This window comes from Gossypium hirsutum, chromosome D02, assembly GCF_007990345.1.
Source record: "Gossypium hirsutum isolate 1008001.06 chromosome D02, Gossypium_hirsutum_v2.1, whole genome shotgun sequence".
Classification (NCBI taxonomy): domain Eukaryota; kingdom Viridiplantae; phylum Streptophyta; class Magnoliopsida; order Malvales; family Malvaceae; genus Gossypium; species Gossypium hirsutum.
In genome coordinates, this window is record NC_053438.1 from 6,819,545 (window position 1) to 6,837,382 (window position 17,838).

Sequence of the window (17,838 nt, forward strand, 5' to 3'; positions counted from 1 at the left end):
TTAAGATTAAACATGTACCATATTTGTTCCTAACAAAGCTTAGCATCAACTTAACCACAACTTCACAAAATGAACTATATTCATCACCAAACCTTGCAACCATGTAACTATCATCACATTACAAGACAACATCGATCAAAAGATGAACTAATTACATGCTTTATAGATATATATACATATCAGACAAGGTCATCGACATAACGACCTATTACATGCCATATATAAACGCTCAAAAAGTAATTGAATTACAATAATAAGTTACATTTAGGAGGCTTAATCGAGCTTAAAGGACTATAGAAATAATCTTAAAACCCTTAAAGACTAATTTGAAACAAGTTAGGAAATTACAAGAAAATATGAAAATTTTCAAAAATAGGAGACACATGGCCGTGTGACCAGGCCGTGTGAGTATTTGAAATTGGGACACACAATCGTGCCCTAGCCCGTGTCTTAAACCATGCAACTCACTGACTTGATGCACACGGCCGTGTCGCAAACCATGTGACTCACTAACTTGATACACACAATCGTGTCGCAGACCGTCTATGGCACATGGCTGTGTGGCAGTCCGTGTGCACCTAAATGAACCTTAAACATCAAGTTTACCACTTCAAGATTTCTTGGACACTAAGTAATTCATCTACCAGCCATTAGACCTATTCAAAATGTTATTAGACATGCTCAAATCATGCTAAATTAACCATCTTAAGTGCCTAACCAATGTACCCTTAATGGTACCACAAATATACACATTTATACAACAATATAAATCATCAACCATTCATCCGTTCAAAATATATAATCTTATCAATTTTAAGCTAAATACCTAACCTTATAACTTGCTAAGTTAAGATTAAACATGTACCATATTTGTTCCTAACAAAGCTTAGCATCAACTTAACCACAACTTCACAAAATGAACTATATTCATCACCAAACCTTGCAACCATGTAACTATCATCACATTACAAGACAACATCGATCAAAAGATGAACTAATTACATGCTTTATAGATATATATACATATCAGACAAGGTCATCGATATAACGACCTATTACATGCCATATATAAATGCTCAAAAACCACCGAAATCGGATGGATAATGTGACTTGAGTGTTGATCCGATTGCCCGTTTCACGAAAAGTTATCTACAAGAAAATGCAAGTAACACAAGTAAGATTATTAAGGCTTAGTAAGTTCGTACGGTTTAATTTTAGTACATTTTTAAATGTATTATATGAACTTAATTGCATAATGTTGGATTATGTTGATGTGTGTAATTGAAAATGAAAATAATGAATTGACACAACGTCGATCACTAATTGAGCTACTTTGGACCATTACTGCAAATCAAATTGGTCCCTGATTGTTTCCAAACTATTTTTAAGGCCCCGTAAGCTCGGTTTAAGGTTCGTAAATGTAATTATTTCTCTGAATGAAATTTAGTTTCGAATGTTTATTTAAATTAATAAATGAATGATTTAATTATGTTAATTATTTTGGTTTTTGTCGTAATACCCTATAACCCTAATCCAATGACAAAGACGAGTTAAGGGTGTTATAAGAACGATGTAGTGATTGTAAGGCCCAATTTTAGCCCGGGCCCAGACAAACAAAAACCAATACAAACCCAACAAGCCCAAAACAAAAATAACCTAGCCCAAATAACCTCAGCCCAACCAAACCCAAACCCATAAAAACTTTAACCCATTTATAAAAAAAAAGGGAAACAAAAAAGAAAACCTAACCATAGGTACGCCGCACCTAGGGTCGTCCACTTGCCCTGCCACCGCCGCTTCTGGCAGCCACCAACTCTGCCACCATCGGCCACCAACCACCTGCAAAACAAGACAACACGCAACAAAGCAGAAAAACAAAAGGAAAAAAGTCAAAAAACAACAAAAAAATCTAAACTAAAAAGTTGTGTAAATCGGCTATAAAAAGCCTAGATCTCGTTCTTGTAAGGGGTTATGAACATTTGAGAAATAAAAAAGGAAAAAGAGATTCAAGAAAACAAAAAGCAGAAAAAGAGAAAAGGTTATTTTTAGTTTTTTTTATTCGTTTTCTATTTTTATTTTTTAGAATATACATAAATATACATATGTACACACACACACATATATATATATGCATATATGAGAAGTAAAAAGAAAAAATAAAAACCTCGAACACGCGATCGACGGCGCCGGCGATTGATGGCTACAGAGGAGCCACGGTGGTCCTCTGATCGGATCCCGGGGAGGTGAAGGCCATTGAGAGGATTCTGTTTTGTGTTTTTAAAGGAGGATGAAGAAAAGGAAGGTTTTTGAAATTTTTTTAGCTTTTATACCCTAAAGAAATATTATTATTATTATTATTATTAGTATTATTATTATTATTATTATTATTATTTTACCCTTTTTACTCATATATCTATTTATTATTATTATATTGTAAAATTAATTAAATTTTCATTATTATTTTCTATTTTTATTTTAATTATTATATCATTAAACTAATTAATTTATTATTAATCTTATTACTATTACTATTTCCTTTTTTTTCTTTACTTGTTCTTTTACAATATTATTAAATCAAAGAGTTTTGCATTATTATTTCCATTATTATTTTTATATATTTATATACCTAAATACAGTAAATATGCTTATTTTATTATATCATTTTTATCCTTGTATAATTTTAAAACTTTAAATTATTATTACCATTAGCATTATTATTAATATTATTCGTAGATTGTATCATATAATATTTATTTTATAATATTAAGTTTTAAACTTTTTATTTATTTATTGTCCTTATTATTTTTCTCGTACGTTTATTATTTTTTTGGCCTATTTCCTGTATTTTATTCTTCATATTGCTATTCATTTATTATTATTTGCTATGCATATCGATATCAAAATTCATTTCACATTTTATCACAAAATTGTGGTACATTTTACCGGACATTAAAATTTTGTTTTCAAAAAAGAAAAATTAAACTTTGTGTTTTGAGATTTGAAAAGTTGTACCTTAACTTACGGAGTTTCAATTTTTTCGATAAATCTAAATACACGAATCCTTCTTTAAAAGCATAAATTTTTTATAATCTCGGGAATTAATAAAAGATCGTGTTCTAACTTACGGAATATGGTCTTTTCTAAAACCGAGATAATCGAATATCTTTCGAATAAATAAATTTTTTGGCATGTATTCTCGTATCGAGAGTTCAAGACATTGTGTCCTAACTTACGGGACGTAATTCTCCTTCTCGATTAACGTGAAAAATGCCCCTTATCTCGAAAATTTTTAGCATTTTAATAAAGGATCGTATTTTAAATCTCTTCAAAGTTTTCAATTTTCAACACTAGGACACTAATTAATCAACTAGGTACCAATTTTGGGCGTTACGAGGGTGATAATCCTTTCTCGTACGTAACCGACTCCCAAACTCGTTTTTCTGAATTTCGTGGACCAAAATCGTTGTTTTAATAAAATCAAATCGTTTATTAAAAAAAACTACTTTTCGAGGTGACCCGATTACACGTAATCAAAAAAGATTAGTGGCGACTCTCATATTCATTTTCGTTTTCAAAATCTAAGTCTACCGCTTTTTTTCAAAAAATAGTTTCGACAGTGATGTAACACCCTGAACGTTCAACAGGTCAACCCGTAAAACGGAAACGTTATAATTCCCACTAAATTCGTGCTAAAAACATTAATACATAATTCAATGATGGTTACTAAAATAATTTTATTAATTTATGACCTTCGACCCACGTTGAATGAATTACCTTGTTCTTAAAATTCAATTACAATATTTTTTTATCCTGAGGCTTAGCCTACTGATTTCCCCATTATGCATGCTATGACTTAGAAGAACTGACATTGGCTTAGTCCCTCCCCAACATCTTGTATAGCCCATCTCATCTGAGAAACATAAAAAGAAACTAGATAAGTACTTGGAATGGACCTCATAAGTTATTAAAATAACATACTCGATCTTGATATTATTGCAATATAATATATCTTGTAGGATGATTCTACTTACACATATGCACTGATTTCCTACAAGACAAGTCCTTATCAAAATTTCTCTCCTAAGAATTGAAGGTCTTCTTTGACTAATTAAGGGATCGATTGTCATATTTTTTTTTTAATTTCTGAAAAGTTTATTTTCTCAAAAAGAAAAAAACATTTGATGATTTTTAGAAAAGAATGGCAAAGTATTGACAAAATATATTTTTATTAGACAAAAGATTATCTGAAAATCAAAGAAAACAAATAGTAGGAATATGATGCCAGCTGCTGGTATATTTTTATTCGACATCAAATTCAATTTTTTTTTCCTAATAAAACATCATATACATTTTTAAGTAAAAGTATAGATTTAAATATACATATTTATTTCTGTACATCATATTCACTAATTGGTTTATAATTATTAGTCTGAAAAAGAACTAGTTTTTAGAAATAAAATTGTTAACAACTTCTTGATTTGCTGGTAAGAGTATTAAGTTGTCGGCACGAGCATTTAAGTATAATATCAAGCAATCCCAATCTTACCACCAATTATAAAAAAAGAAAAAAGAAAGATATAAACTCAATTGGGAAAATGAAAAAAAATATTTTTTTACAAAATAAATTATATTATTATAAAGATATTTTTATAATTTTATAAATCAATAAAAATTTATCCATAATTAAATAACTTGTCAATCTCAATCAAAACTTTTATATATATATAAAATTTTAATAAATGTATTCATTACAAAAAAATTTTAAACATTAACAATACACCAAATATTTAAATCCATAAAAAATAAAAATTATACAAATATTCAAAAATTCATAAAAATTCAAAAATTTAATATAAAATATATGTGAATTGCTATGCAATTAAAAATACGATTCAAATTTAATATTCCCTGTACGGACATTAAAAATGTAAAAAAGAGTACGTGGGAATTATCAATTTGGTGTTGTGGGATTAACTGATGATTAAAACATATGATTAGTGTAACTGATTGGTATCCTAATCCAAATTTATTTGAGAAGGGAATTAACTCTCAATTTTTATTTGTCAATTTAGTTCTAATTTTAGAAATTTCAGTAAATTTGGTCTTAAATATTTATAAAATCTATCAATTTAATCATAACTCTAAAAATTAAAAAGCATTTTAAAAAAACATCATTTTTAGCCCTTTATAATCCATATGCTAACTCGAGTGAGATATTTGAAAAAAAAGAAAAGTAAAAAAAGAAAATGAATAAGAGTACCCTCTTTTAAGTCACTTGCAGCAATTTCTTTTATTATAATTTAGGCTTCACATTGGACCAAACCAATTGATTTAGAACCTATCTGAGATAATTGGTTACATTACTACCCGAACAAATAATGTTTTTAATGTTTCTTTTTTCATTTGGATCTTAATTTTTTTATATTTTAACTCATATACTAAAATATGTGTAAAAAATAATAGTCCTGCCAAACATAGCACAGATTTTTTTATTTAAAACAATTAAAATTGTTTTGTTGACAATGGTTATTTAATTTTATTAAAAGAGATTAAATGAAAAAAAAAACTTTTTATTTAATATGTTTAAAGAAAAAGAATTGTCTACAAGTTTGCATTAAAAATAACGCATAATGTCAAATTTAATATTTAATATTTATAATTTTTTCGTCAATTTGATCATTATTCTTTTTTTAGTTAAATTTAGTTATTAACGATTCAAAATGAGTCAAATCGTTTTTTTAACGAAAATACGGACTAAAACATTAATTTTTAAACGATGTTGACGTGATCATTAGCGAATTCTAAGACTAAGTTTTGGGAGCCTAGTAAAATTTTCAAAAAAATTAAGACTTTAATAAGAATTTTTTAAAATTGGGGGTCTAATTGAAATTTTTGTGAGATTGATGAGATTTTTCAAAGAATTTAAGATAGACTAATTAAAATTTTCAAGAAAATTAAAAAAAAGTATAATTGAGAATTTTTAAAAAATTTGGAGGGAAAAATTCAAGATATGTCAAAATTATGGGGTGGCACTCAAAAGGATCTGGAAATAAAAATTCATGTGTAATTCATACTAAACTAATACTAATTATCTTATACAACACATCAACAAATAATATAAGACTACACAAATATTCAAAAATTAAAAGAAAAAACATATATCAATTTGTAAACTTTTAAAAAATTAGCATAAAATACATGTGAATTGTTATACAATTTACTATATTTAAAAATTTGATGTGTTAGTCTCAAACCTATATTCTCCTACAATAGTAATAATCTCGATATCAATTAAATTAAGAACCAATAAACAATAAATACTCATGTTTTGAATATTCTCACAACCATAAATTAAAAAATGCCATCTTAAATGCCATGAAAAAAACTCATTGCCCAACGTTGGTCAGTATAACTAACATATAGGTTTGTCCAACACTCCTCGACTCGTAGTCGCAATAACCCTGAACTTTTCCTATCCCAGGACATGTCAACTATATCCGACTCTACCTAAAGAGTTAATAGGGTAACAGTTTCTCAATTTCATTTCATAATTTTATCAACCCATCATCAATTCTCAAATATGATAGCATATTTCATAACAATACTAATTCAATATCACACTTATAACAATATATAATATTTTTTACATGTATTTAATATGGTTCTTATCACTACCCATCGATCCAAATCGAGTCAATTCAACTCATTTTATCAAATCATCAGTTTATCACATAATATATCCTATTTCAGTCCAATTCAAGGTCAATTCCTTAATTTATCGAATTACACTGTTTTCAATTCTATTCAATTTAATAATCTATCTCGATAATCTATTAAATTCACACCAATATGATTCAATCAATCATAACCAGTTATCAATTCATTAATTATCTCAAATTGCAATTCATCATATTTAATTTATCAAGTAATTGATCATTTCCTTATAATTTAGTTCATACCTCACATTTTTGCACCAAATTGCAAACAGTTTAATTTACTATCAAACATTCGCAAATTTATAATTTAAATATATAGAAAATTAAGTACAATAATACCATATGAACTTACCTAGTAAAAATAACAAATAAACAACTCTCTAAGGACTATTCAACAAATTTGTCATTTCCCCGATTATCTTTGATTTGGTCCAATTTCTAATCTATTCAATAATTCAATTCATTTTATCAATTCCAAACATCTTATATCATCCTATTATAAGAATATATCAGTTTAATTTTCTTATTTTAATACCCCTAGATTTTTTATATTTTATTCAATTTAGTTCCTAAAATCAAAATAGCAGTAACTTTCAAATTTGAGCTCAATTTCAAAACCAATCTCAATTTCATTATTCTACAGCCCACTACTATCCATAATTACAGAAATTTCATACCAATTTAAAAATATTTACACATTAGCCCGTATGTCCAAAACTAACCATTTTTATTTTACAAAATAGTCCCTTTTTATATTTAAGCTTAAAATCTAACTAAATAACACCAATAACTTCAAGCATTCATCATTAGAAATATTTTGAAACTTTTCCAACTTCAAAAATTTAAACACGAGTAAACTAAATCGAGCTAGCAAGATCTAAAAAGGATAAAATTTACAAAAAAAAAAAACCTAAAGACACTGACCATGCAAGACTCTTTTGTGCTTCGGTTGGAGAAAGAAAGATGATGACCATCTTTTCCTTCTTTCCACTTGTATTAGTTATTTATTTTTATAAATATATTATAGTCATTTAATTATAACTTTATTATTATGTTAAGAAACCATGCTACGAACCGTCCACTAAATTATAAGGTGGAATTATCCTCATTTTAATCCTTAGTTTAATTATTATTTTAGTTTATTAGCAATTAAATATATCTATTGATTAATTGTTGCAACATTTATGATTTAGTTTTTATATCTTAATTAGTTATTAAATTGATAAAATTACTCATTTAAAATCCAATTCATCTTAATAATAATTTTGTAAATATTTAATAAAATTATAAAATATTAACGGGCTTAGTTTACAAAAATAAAATCTCAGTGTCTCATTTTCCAATACCACTGACTTTGAGATCGAAATACTTGTACCTTGACTAAGTTTCTAATTAACAAATTCGTCAAATCAAATTGTAATTAGCTAATTAATCCATCATAATCCATTGATTCCAATCCCTTACTTTTAGGAAGTGGGAGGAAGTTAATATATAGCATTTAATATGTAAGGTTGGGATATATTTAATGATATTTAACATATAAATTTTTGATAATGTCATGCTATATATGGACGAACAGTTTCATAAAAGAAGTCAAAAGTCAATAAAGCAACATGATCGTCAATCAACACTAGAAATAAAGCAAAAGCCAAATCTAAGTTTTCATATTAAACAAATCCTTTGGATCTCCACCAAATTAAGACATGCACAACTCTATGGGGGTTCAAATGCTAATCCGACTATCCACGATTATTATTATATATCCCAACCTTACATATTAAATGCTATATATTAAGCTGATTAAAGTTGATTAAAGTGAAAAATACAACATACCATGAAGCAGACACACGTCCATCGGATGGGGTTCAAATGCTAATCCGACTATCCATTATTATTATTATATATCCCAACCTAATATATTAACTTCCTCCCACTTCCTAAGAATAAGGCAGTAGGTGTGGTGAGAGAGAGCGTGTGGGGGCAGTGGGATCTTTCTTTTCTTTTACTCCAATCCCGGTGTAAATATTGTAGAAAGGAGGAAGAAACTTCTGGAGCTTTCAAAATTTTCCATGCTAGAAAGGCCTTGTGATTCTTTTTTTAATATTTTTCAAAATATTGCCAAAGAGTCAACTGTTTCCCCGCAAGAGTCATAGTTAAAATATTGCCAAAGTGCCGGGCCATTGGCACTAAAACCGATATTGTCACGCAACCGCGTCAAAAAATATTTATTCATTTCTCTTTTTCTTGTTTTCGTTTATCATTGACAGAAAATAAAATAGAGATGCCAGTTTTATTTGATAATAAGAGGTGAGTGGTACTAATTAAGTCACTAACAAAATAAAAATAAAAAGTAAAGAATCAAAATTATCGAAAGATGAATATATCTATATGTATCATAATATAAAACAATACAACAAAATCACAACTAGTTTTAAACATTTCTTTAAACTCTTCACTAACTGCAATAACTGGTTGCGGGTTTTCTTTTTCTATGTCACAGTTAGGGTATCCATAGTTATTATAAGCTTTTCCAAAATCATTGCATTATCCAAAAAATATATAACTATTTCAATTATGTGTGTGTTGAAATATGAAATTTCAATCTCCTTGAGGTGAAATGACAAACAAAAAGGAACTTCTAAAACTTTCCATTGAGTTCCCGCAACAACCTAAATTCATGACAAAAAGAATAAAAAAGTTATTTGGTTTGTACCACGAATTTAGGTGATCTCGAACATGCTTTTGATTTCTTGTAAGTTTATCGCAATTGTGGATGTAATTGACACAAACAATCAATTAATTGCAACAAATACACGTACATAGACAAAGATTTCATACCGAAAAATTGACGATAAGTGTCTTTAGATTAAGCACACAATGTAGAAACTCCACAAGCCAAGTTTCTCTCCCATTAAAACCACGACCGAGAAATTTGAATTCAATAAGGTTGTAAAATATAGGAAGTCGACTTGTTTGGAAAATCTGTACACACAAAAACTTGGAGTTATTATATAATGTTAAAAAGGAAAAAAAAAACACATGAATACTAAGTTTACTAACCACTTCGTCAATGGTTAAACGTAGAGACCGTACATTGCAAATTCCCTGAATAAGATGAGTTGCAATTGTTTGAGAATCAATGGTATCACAACCGCAGATGCTAATATGAGCTTTTTCTAGAGACTTCATGGTACTCAAAGTATAACCTTGAGCTACAACGTCAGTATATTGAAAATAAACAAGATTTGGAGCATTAATCACCACCACATAATTTATATCTCCGAATCCTCCGAGATCAAAATCTAAAATAAATCTCTTAAGCGAAGGAGTTTGGATATTGATCACACTTGTATTATAAAAATCACACTCAATAAAAGCCAAATCTTCTGACATGGCAATTGGAAATTAACCTAAAAATGGAATCACCGAAAAATGAGTCTCTAATGTGCAAAGTCTTCAGATTCCCTAAACAAACGTCAGATGGGAACTTAAACTTATGACCTACTGCATCCAATTTCAGTGTCACCAGTGAGCCGCAAGTGAATAAAACAGCTGGTAAAATATCCTCAAGATAACCTAACTGCAAATCAATTTCCTTAACACCACGGCACAATGCAGCACATATCCAACCAGAGATATCAAAATCATGATCTCCATCATTCCAGGAACAAATCTCATGACTTAGCCTAAAGCAATCTAAATTTACCTGATCGGGGGATTTCAATAACCTATCAACAAAGTTCTTGAAGCTGTCAATATTTCTGTCAGTCAAGCCACTCATTGAATAACCATCAAATTTAATGGTAGAAATTGAAGCAAAGAGGTATCTCCACTTGGTTGAAATAATAGAGGTTCGAACTGCTTCTTTAATGGGAAGGAATGACAAAATATGACAAAGAATAGGATCCGGAAAACTACTGATCCTGTCTTCGACACACATCGCCATAAGATAAGAAAACCACAGACTGGTCCGATGGCAAGCGATAGGAACCAGAGAGTTTTTCGCTTTTGTTTTGTTATGTCTGCCTTCGGAGCAAACTTTGGAGACTTGAGAATAGAGGAGGCCACACAGGATCGGCTTTGTAGAAGAAAGAAAAAGAAAAGTCTTTGCTTTGTAGAAGCGGCTGGATATGCGAAAATTTAGTGTTAAATGTCAATATTTCCCTACCTTTATATAAGATTTAAGGTTAATATCAAAATTGGCCCCTTAACTTTTACCTAATCTAAGGACATTTACCATGGATCTGGTGGTTTAAGTATTCGTATTTTTTACAAGCAATTAATTGATTTAGTGCAAGTTACATTCACAATTACGATAAATTTAAAAAGAAATGGAAAAACATGTTCGAGATCACCTAAATTCATGTTACAAACTAGATAACATTTCTCTTCTTTTTTTCTCGTGAGCTTAGGCTGTTACGAAAACTCGGTTCAAGGCTTTACCAAGAGAAGTTCCTTCTTGTTTATCATTTCAATTCAAGGAGATATGCATATGATTGAAATGATAGACATTACACAAGAAGCTACGAGAGAAAAGGAACATCAAGCTATGTAGATTTGTACATTCTTATAAGCAACAAAGAAGGCTTCCGTTACAAAATATAATCTTCAGCCACAAAATTGCACGTATGTTTAATTTGGATTAATGATAAAGATGGGCAGTTTACAGTGAAGAAATTATCTTCTTTACTGATTAATGAAGGGATGGAAGATAATGATTTCCCTTTCGACAGAATATGGAAGCTGAAGGCGCCCCAAGATTACGAAATTTCTTGTGGATGTTGGCTATAGATCATATTCCAACCAAGGAGTTTCTAATTAATCATATGGTGTGAGGGTGGATCAAACAAAAAGTGGATGCCCTTGGTGTGATAAAGAGACGGAGTGCACGGATCACCTTTTCTTTAAATGCAAATTTATTGATGGATTTTGGTTGAGGATTTTCCATTGGTGGGGTGTTAAGTGGAAATTTGTTGCTTGCTTTGTTAAATTTTTTTCGCTATGCTTTAATGTGAAATTGACAGGTTTTCAGAAAAACTTATGGTTGATATCGGTTTCAGCGGCATATTGGACAGTGTGGTTGGCTCGCAACGATAAAATATATGACAGAACATCGACAACTCTTAATACATTGCTATTCCATTCCAAAATGAGATCTCTCATGTGGGCGGGGGCGGTTCATGACGACATTCAATTTATGGAGAGATCTTGGTGGTATTGCCTTGTGAAATGTAGGTCTTCGAAAAGTAAAGCCAATGATGTTGTTTACAGTGGGATCAACCTTCCTCGAGGGGATGAAGTTCAATGTGGTAGGCGTAGCTATGGAGGATGAAGCTTGATGTGGTGGGGGTGTTGAGAGATGAGAAAGGAGTGGCCTGTTCATTGTTTTCTAGACCGATTAAAGCTATGGGATCATAAATGGCAGAGGTAATGGCTATTTCTTAAATTTAGATTCATTACAATATCATTGTTTTAATTACATTACAACCAAATGAGTATTATTTTTTATTTTAAAATGTCACATTGGCCAATTTAACAAAAAGATAATGTTAATAATTGGACTTGAAATTTAAAATATGGAAACTAAACTAGTAAAGTAGTTAAATTCCTAAAAATAAACACTAAATTTAAAATTTATGAAGAGTATGATATGAGACTCATATTTTATCTTCGTTACCCTTTATTAATAATGAGAAACAATTTGAAAGAAGTGAGTCAACCACTAGAATTACTGCTCTTAGAACCAGAAATAAATAGGCTTACCTTTCAATTGATTCAAAATTATTAAACATAGATTGATGCTTTAGTCAAAAAATCTGATAATCAAAATTGTCGTGTTGAAAGAAAAAATAAATAAAACAATCGAACCCAGTTGGGGGAGAAAAAATATTTTTTTTATTGAGCGTCTTTACTCATCTTGTTTTGATGACCTTATCAGAATTAGAATTTTTTATCATATTAATTTCTACTCTACCTTTCTCGAGTTCATTCTCGAGGGAACCCCATTTAATTTAAAGCATTTCATTGGATTCCTTCTGATCTCCTTATTTTCTAATTTCGTTGGAAATTATATAAAGACAATTTCTATTTGAGATAGCTATTTGTGCAAGTATTTTACGATTCAGAAGCAATTGTTTCTTGTACAGATTATGTATTAATCTACTATAACTATAGGATACCCCCACTCCGCAAATTATTGCATTTATTCAAGTGATCCACAAACGACGAAAATCCCTTTTTTTCCCATCTCTATCTTGATGAGCCGAAACCAAAGCTATTATTATTTATTAAGTAATAGTTTGAGTAACTCTTGAATAAGCCCCTCGAAAGCTTGATGCAAATAAACTAATTTTTGTTCGACATCTACGAGCTATATATCCCCGTTTAATTTTAGTCATTGAATAAAAGAAATTTTGATGAATAACTAATTCTTTCTTTCAGTTATTCTTTTCTAGTCTATAAATAACAAAATTGATTCTTCCAATATATAAAATAAAAATTCCAATGGCTTTTCCAATGAATAACCATGATTTTTTTTTCTAGGCATTTCATTTCGCCCTGAAATAAGAAATTGTATTGATACTAGGTATATAAAAAAATAATATTAACTAAAATAAAGGAGTAAATAGAAATGGATAAATAAATAGTGGGTTCCATAATTTCTATGGTTACTTCTTAAACGGTGAGGTTCTCTCTATATACCGGAGCTCATTCCTTCATTTAATTGGTAATTTGTACAGTTCACACTCTTCGGCTCTACTTATAAATTTTCCAGTAATAGATTTTCCAAACTCTCAAGATGATTAGATACTTTAGATTTTAGTTTTTTCAAGGCTTAATGATAAGTTTGGCCACTAACATTTGCATGTTCTGTCGAAATGACCCTAATGGTAAAAAATAACGTTTGCAGGTATAATGGAAATTTTAAAAGAAATAAATATATAAAAGAAATAAGACATGTGACAAATTTATAACTCTAATTATGGAGTAAAAAAAAGTGTACTGCCAATGTATCAAACAGTACTCACCCTAAAATTATTGGTAGATAATGTACCTCGTGAAAACTTTATTAGGAAAAACTCAGTGGGATAAAAACCTAATGAAGAAAAAAGAGTACACAATCTATAATATGCATAATATGTTGCCTCATTAAAAACCATATATATTTGAAAACCATAAATTAGGGGTATAATCAAGTCGATCCGAACCAAAATACTCGGTCGAGCTAGATTGAACATCTATTTTTAAGCTCGAGCTTGATTAAGCTCGTTTATCAATTTTTGTGCTCAAGCTTGGCTCAATAATTAAACTTAGGGTTAATAATGTAGAGAGAGGTTAATGGCGTAATTTTATAAAATAATAATATGAAAAGCTCGATAAGGTTCATGAGTGGTTCGAGTAAAGTATTATTAAGCTTGAATTCGACTCGATTGATAGCTCAAGCTTGGCTCAATAATTATCGAATCGAGTTCGAATTTTTTTCGAGTCAAACCTGAGTAGTTTACGAGCACCAATATCTAATTTTCAACCCTAACCTAAACCAAAATAAAATCTAGACTAAAAATCTACACATACATAAATCTACTTAATAGAACTCAAACCTAGAAATTCAAGTACCCAAAATTTTAACAGTTATCAATAACGTCGAAGGCTCATTTAATTACTAATTATTGTTTAGATTGCTTGGAACATTACCATGCATATTATCTAATTTTAACTACAATAATTCTTGAATTCTTGATTTTTTTCTTTCCTCTCTTTTCCTTCCTTTTTTTCTCTCCCTTTTCTTCTCTATTCCCTCACCTCACGTCCCAAACCCCCTAAAGAAGCAATAGAAAATAGGTGTAAGTGTCACAATCTAAACCCAAACTGTGCCACTATGGAATTTAGTTTATAGGACAAATCTCACATACCTTCATTACTAGATTTTAGTGGACTTTGGGGACAAAGCACCCTTTTCTTTTCTTACTAGATTTTGATGGGAATAAAAAAGTCTAGAGAAAGTAATGCAGCATCTTCTTTTCTTCCGTCTCTTTTCAACATCTCAGCAACTTTTTTCTTTCACGTTTTTAATTTGTCAAGTTTTCATTCTCAACTCTCGTAAATTTGAATATGTTTATCATTTGTATTAAATTCAAGTACTAGATTAACAAATGAAATTTAAGTCCAAAGTTGACCACATATTTTTATCTTACTAGTAATTCCAAAAATATATCTTATAACAGTAACATGATTCATCATTCATGAAGCTGCCCATTCTACCTTTCACATGGTAGACTAACAATCTCACTGTTATTGTGAGGATTAAGATATCAGTTAAATCCAATAAATTAAAATAACTGAATTTATTTATTTATTTATTCTATTTGCTTATTTGGTTTAGATAGCTGATTATCAGTTTTGAATATTCTGAACAAATCCCTGTATGAACTCATTTCATTTTGATTCTTTTGTTATGCCTTCTTCATGTATTTTGCGACTTTTTTCACATAGATACTTCCTGAGTTTAGTTTTATTAAAGATTTGAAATAGATACTTCCTGAAATAACAAGCATTCAAGATGGTCAAAGTGAACATCTTAGTTGGTAACATATATATATAGCATCTAAAAACACTGTTAATAAATGTGTTCATATTTAATGCAAAGCAATGAAGCAAAATATTTTATTAGTAACAATTTCTTTGCTGTTAAGAATGTACAAATCCCCATAGCTTGAGAGCTTCCAAATCAATCTGATGTTCTTCCTATCACAACTTCTTGTGTAATGCATATCATATGATTCTTTCTTACAAATTTAAATATGTTTCTATTTTGCCAATCATGGGACTACATATTAATTTCAAAGGCTATTTTTGGCTACTTTATACATATATTAACCAATAACCATCAGGTATAGTCTATTGCCATTAGTGAATGCATCGGATATTACAAACAACACATCTATATAAAATCAAACCAGACATGATAAGTTGTAGTCATATAATATAAAACAGTACTACAAAATTACAACTAGTTTTAAACATTTCTTCGAACTCTTTACTAACTGCAATAATTGGTTGCGGGCTTTCTTTTTCTGTGTCACAGTCAGGGCATCCATACTTATTATGAGCTTTTCCAGAATCATTGCATTATCCAATAAATAACTAACCATTTCAATTATATGTGTGCTGAAGCATGAAACTTCAATCTCTTTAAGGTGAAATGACAAACAAGAAGGAACTTCAAAAGCCTTCCATTGAGTTCCCGCAACAACCTAACTCATGACAAAAAAAAAAAAGTTATTTGGTTTGTACCATGAATTTAGGTGATCTCGAACATGCTTTTGTTTTTTTGATACTAAAACAATCAATTGCAACAAATACAAGTACATATACAAAGATTTCATACCGGAAAATTGATGGTAAGTGTCTTTAGATTAGGCATACGATGTAGAAACTCCACAAGCCAAATTTCTCTCCCATTAAAACCACGACCAAGAAATTCGAATTCAATAAGATTGTGAAATATAGGAAGTTGACTTGTTCGGAAAACCTGCACACACAAACTTGGAGTTGTAATATAATGTTAAAAAGGAAAAAAAAAACACATGAATACAAAGTTTACTAACCCCTTCATTAATGGTTAAACGTAGAGACCGTACATTGCAAATTCCTTGAATAAAATGAGTTGCAATTGTTTGAGAATCAATGGTACCACAGCCGCTGATGCTAATATGAGCTTTTTCTAGAGACTTCATGGTACTCAAAGTATAACCTTGAGCTACAACGTCAGTATATTGAAAATAAACAAGATTTGGAGCATTAATCAACACCACATACTTTAAATCTCCGAATTCTCCGAGATCAAAATCTAAAATAAATCTCTTAAGCAAAGGAGTTTGGATATTGATCACACTTGTATTATAAAAATCACATTCAATAAAAGCCAAATCTTCTAAGACATGGCAATTGGAAATGAACCTAAGAATGCAATCACCGAAAAATGAGTCTCTAAAGTGCAAAGTCTTCAGATTCCCTAAACAAACGTCAGATGGGAACTTAAACTTATGACCTACTGCATCCAATTTCAGTGTCACCAGTGAGCCGCAAGTGAATAAAACAGCTGGTAAAATATCCTCAAGATAACCTAACTGCAAATCAATTTCCTTAACACCACGGCACAATGCAGCACATATCCAACCAGAGATATCAAAATCATGATCTCCATCATTCCATAAACAAATCTCATGACTTAGCCTAAAGCAATCTAATCTTACCTGATCGGGGGATTTCAATAACCTATCAACAAAGTTCTTGAAGCTGTCAATATTTCTGTCAGTCAAGCCACTCATTGAATAACCATCAAATTTAATGGTAGAAATTGAAGCAAAGAGGTATCTCCACTTGGTTGAAATAATAGAGGTTTGAACTGCTTCTTTAATGGGAAGGAATGACAAAATATGACAAAGAATAGGATCCGGAAAACTACTGATCCTGTCTTCGACACACATCGCCATAAGATAAGAAAACTACAGACGGGTCCGAAGGCAGGCGATAGGAACCAGAGAGTTTTTCACTTTTGTTTTGTTATGTTGCCTTGGGAGCAAACTTTGGAGACTTGAGAATAGAGGAGGCCACACAGGATCGGCTTTGTAGAAGAAAGAAAAAGAAAAGTCTTTGCTTTGTAGAAGCGGCTGGATATGCGAAAATTTAGTGTTAAATGTCAATATTTCCCTACCTTTATATAGGATTTAAGGTTAATATCAAAATTGGCCCCTTAACTTTTACATAATCTAAGGACATTTACCATCGATATGGTGGTTTAAGTATTCGTATTCGTTACAAACAATTAATTGATTTAGTGTAAGTTACCTTATCAGAATTAGAATTTTTTATCATATTAATTTCTACTCTACCTTACTCGAGTTCATTCTCGAGGGAACCCCATTTCATTTAAAGCATTTAGTTAGATTCCTTACTCTTTATTTTCTAATATCGTTGGAAATCATATAAAGACACTTTCTATTTGAGATAGCTATTTGTGCAAGTCTTTTACGATTCAAAACCAACTGTTTCTTGTACATATTATGTATTAATATACTATAACTATAGGATACCCTACTCCGCTAATTACTGCATTTAT

The 17,838-nt window shown here is 30.1% G+C and overlaps 2 protein-coding genes and 1 long non-coding RNA gene across 3 annotated transcripts; all 3 read right to left on the reverse strand.

The window, feature by feature from the left end:
• Positions 1-908: 908 nt before the first annotated feature.
• Positions 909-2,294, reverse strand: LOC121214478 (uncharacterized). The gene is made up of 3 exons (XR_005910090.1): positions 2,165-2,294; positions 1,750-1,839; positions 909-1,149 (listed from the first exon to the last, which is right to left on the reverse strand). It is a non-coding gene; the product is annotated as an uncharacterized lncRNA (long non-coding RNA).
• Positions 2,295-10,083: 7,789 nt separating this feature from the next.
• LOC107932133 (F-box/LRR-repeat protein At3g59200) lies at positions 10,084-10,656 on the reverse strand. Its single transcript, XM_016864085.2, has one exon. It carries the CDS (start codon positions 10,654-10,656, stop codon positions 10,084-10,086), a length of 573 nt encoding a protein of 190 aa, XP_016719574.2.
• A 4,575-nt stretch (positions 10,657-15,231) lies between these two features.
• LOC107932134 (F-box/LRR-repeat protein At4g14103) lies at positions 15,232-17,206 on the reverse strand. The gene is made up of 4 exons (XM_041088267.1): positions 16,325-17,206; positions 16,105-16,248; positions 15,866-15,970; positions 15,232-15,255 (listed from the first exon to the last, which is right to left on the reverse strand). Exons 1-4 carry the CDS (start codon positions 17,204-17,206, stop codon positions 15,232-15,234), a joined length of 1,155 nt encoding a protein of 384 aa, XP_040944201.1.
• Between the last annotated feature and the right edge of the window lie 632 nt (positions 17,207-17,838).

Excerpts from the sequence above, each read along its gene's own strand:
- LOC107932134 (XM_041088267.1), bottom strand. The coding sequence starts at position 17,206 with ATGTGTGTCGAAGACAGGATCAGTAGTTTTCCGGATCCTATTCTTTGT. Across the intron at positions 16,249-16,324 it reads GTTTAACCATTAATGAAGGG|GTTTTCCGAACAAGTCAACT; the intron begins GTTAGTAAACTT and ends TTGTGTGTGCAG. Across the intron at positions 15,256-15,865 it reads GCACACATATAATTGAAATG|GAAGTATCTATTTCAAATCT; the intron begins GTTAGTTATTTA and ends TTGTTATTTCAG.
- LOC107932133 (XM_016864085.2), bottom strand. The coding sequence starts at position 10,656 with ATGTGTGTCGAAGACAGGATCAGTAGTTTTCCGGATCCTATTCTTTGT.